The sequence below is a fragment of the Psammomys obesus genome, unplaced genomic scaffold (assembly GCF_907164565.1).
Source record: "Psammomys obesus unplaced genomic scaffold, mPsaObe1.curated_primary_1811, whole genome shotgun sequence".
Lineage (NCBI taxonomy): Eukaryota > Metazoa > Chordata > Mammalia > Rodentia > Muridae > Psammomys > Psammomys obesus.
The window spans coordinates 1-2,597 of record NW_026589317.1 but is presented as its reverse complement, the minus strand read 5'-3'; the positions used below and the strand labels follow the sequence as shown (position 1 = coordinate 2,597).

Below are 2,597 nucleotides of genomic sequence, written 5' to 3'. Positions count from 1 at the left end.
CATACAACATAGAATAAACCCACTAAAATCTGTACATCTAAACAAACTAAGCAAAAGAGAGGACCCTAACTAAAATGTTCAATCCCCATCCTGAAAGGCAAAGAGGATGGACATCAGAAGAAAAAGAAAATAGGAAACAACCTCGGAACCTGCTACAGAGGGCCTCTGAAAGCCAGAAGAAAAATTGAAATACCCACTTCAGACAGTTTCTACCAGCATAGCTGCTGTGCTGGTGGGAAGAAGTGTTCCTGCTGCTTCCTATTTGCCATCTTTATCCAACTTATAAACTTGGACATATTACGTATGAATTGATATTTCAGATTTATACAGAGACGGTTTCGGGGTCAATCCACTTTTCTACTGCCTGATTGCTGAAGCGCCCAATCAACAAACAGAATCAGGTAAACTAAACCCTTTGTCTATAATTCAATCTGTAACGTTTTCTATATCTGAAAACAGACTTAACTAATAAATACACCTTGTGTAAACAGTATTAAGCAGAGGAGTACAATGTCCAACCCTGTGTACTTTTAAATAACACTGTTAGGTCACTCTGATTTTAAAACTATTTAAAAAGTATAACAACATGCATCAAACTATATTTTCTTTTAAAGGCTGTATTATAAGAAAAGTAAACTTTCTACATTATATGTTTATGTAATGATACTTGGTCTAGCAACCACTTACTGCTTTAATAGTTAAAGCAGCAAATAAAAATACCCTTTTTATTCTATTTGAAGACATACACCTTTTTTATGATGTAAAAAGCACTAGCCTCTTTGCCTCCTTCTCATCCCAGGACTGAAAACTATTGGATTTGCCATGTACTATTTCACTTACGACCCATGGATTGGCAAACTGCTTCACCTAGAGGATTTTTATATCACTGAAGATTATCAAGGTAAAACTACAATCATAATATTACTTGCAAACACTAAGAATTTCTAAGTTACATTTTAATATAAGAGCTACAGATAAGCATAGCTATGTTTTTAAGTTATTCAAATAACTCATTTCCATTTCTTGAGCCTGATCAGGATCCTAGTGCAGTGAAGAGTCAACCACAAGCTAGAAACTATTTCAATAGCATTCATCAACACACTCAAGTAAGCTATGCAGTTTGTTTTTAGTAGATATAAATAAGAAATATGCCCTGTTCTGAGCAAACAGTGACGGCCAGCATGGTGACACCCACCTTAAATTCCAGTATCTGGGATGCAGAGGATGGTGGGCCTCTGTGAGTTTGAGTTCCAAGCCATCCAGCAACAGATGGTGAGACCATTTCTCAAGAAAAAGAAAGAACACAGTGACAGAAACTCATTTATTCACCATGGATTTTAAAAATAAAACTAATCTCTTGCATTATCATTAATGACATACTTCAGTAAGATAAAAGAAAATTTAAAGCATTCGTGAATGAGTCTCAACACATGCTATTTAGAATATATGGTAACCATAAATAGAGTTTGATCTTTGATTTAAAACCAAAGTAAATGACTAGTTACATAAAAAGTTTCAACTTACAGCCTTTCTCTGAAAATGTCTGTTTAATAGGTATAGGTATTGGGGCTGACATGCTGAAGAAGCTAAGTCAGGTATGTGTTTTAGTTAGTACTAATAGACTATATATTATCTTTTTCTTCATCAAGAATTATTTAATAGGTTATAGGTTAGGTGACTAATCTTACTAATTAAATATACCAGGACTGGCTCAGCTGATAAGGCCTTGCAAACATGAGGAGATAAACCCAATCCCCAGAACTTACATGAAAAGCCAGGAGTGGTGGCACACAATTTTATGTCAGCAATGGCAAAGATTTAATCCTGTGTTTAGTGGCTGCAACCCCAACATACTTGGTGAAATTTCAGGCCAGTAAGTAAGAGACTTGATATCAAACAAAAAGTGGAAAGCAGCTGAGGGATAACATCCGAAGTTGCTCTCTGACTGCCACTGCATCGCACACACGTGCACCCCAGACCCATTTGAACATGAGCATTTGCATAAACGAAACACTTTTACAACATGTACTTCAAATATTAAAGTGGGTTTTCAAGTTGAAAATTCAGATTCTCTAAATTATATTTAATTAAATTTTAGTTCTATATAATGTACAAACACAATATTTATGTTTTGTACCATCAAGGACAAATAAGCATGAGGGAGAGAAAAGACAAGTTTACTCATTAAATAGACCCACAGCATGACTTGCACTAATATAAAAGATTTGTTGACCAAAAACACTTATAGCATTTCAAAATTATCGTACATATATAGCACTGTATATAACAGACCTTCAATAAAATATGAATGACTATACTGTCAAATAAGAGTTATATCTACTTGTTTGTTTTAAAACAGATAGCCATCAGTACCCATTGTAATGCCATGCAGTTTCTTGTCATCATTTGGAATCAGGATTCCGTTGAGTACTACACTCGCCTAGGAGCTTTAGACCTTTCCTGTGAGGAAGGCTGGCATTTGTTCCGATTTAACATTGAAGATCTCCTGGAACTTGCAGAGGAAGAATGAAAAAAAAAAAAAAACAAAAAAAACAAAAAACTAGTAACAACTCATCCCAACATAGGCCTCAACATTT

The 2,597-nt window shown here is 34.9% G+C and overlaps 1 protein-coding gene across 1 annotated transcript; it reads left to right on the top strand.

Moving 5' to 3' along the window:
* Positions 1-816: 816 nt before the first annotated feature.
* LOC129674967 (spermidine/spermine N(1)-acetyltransferase-like protein 1) lies at positions 817-2,530 on the top strand. Its single transcript, XM_055605027.1, has 3 exons — positions 817-901; positions 1,555-1,595; positions 2,360-2,530. The coding sequence occupies exons 1-3, from the start codon at positions 823-825 to the stop codon at positions 2,528-2,530; spliced, it is 291 nt and encodes a 96-aa protein (XP_055461002.1). The 5' UTR covers positions 817-822.
* The last annotated feature ends 67 nt before the right edge of the window (positions 2,531-2,597 follow it).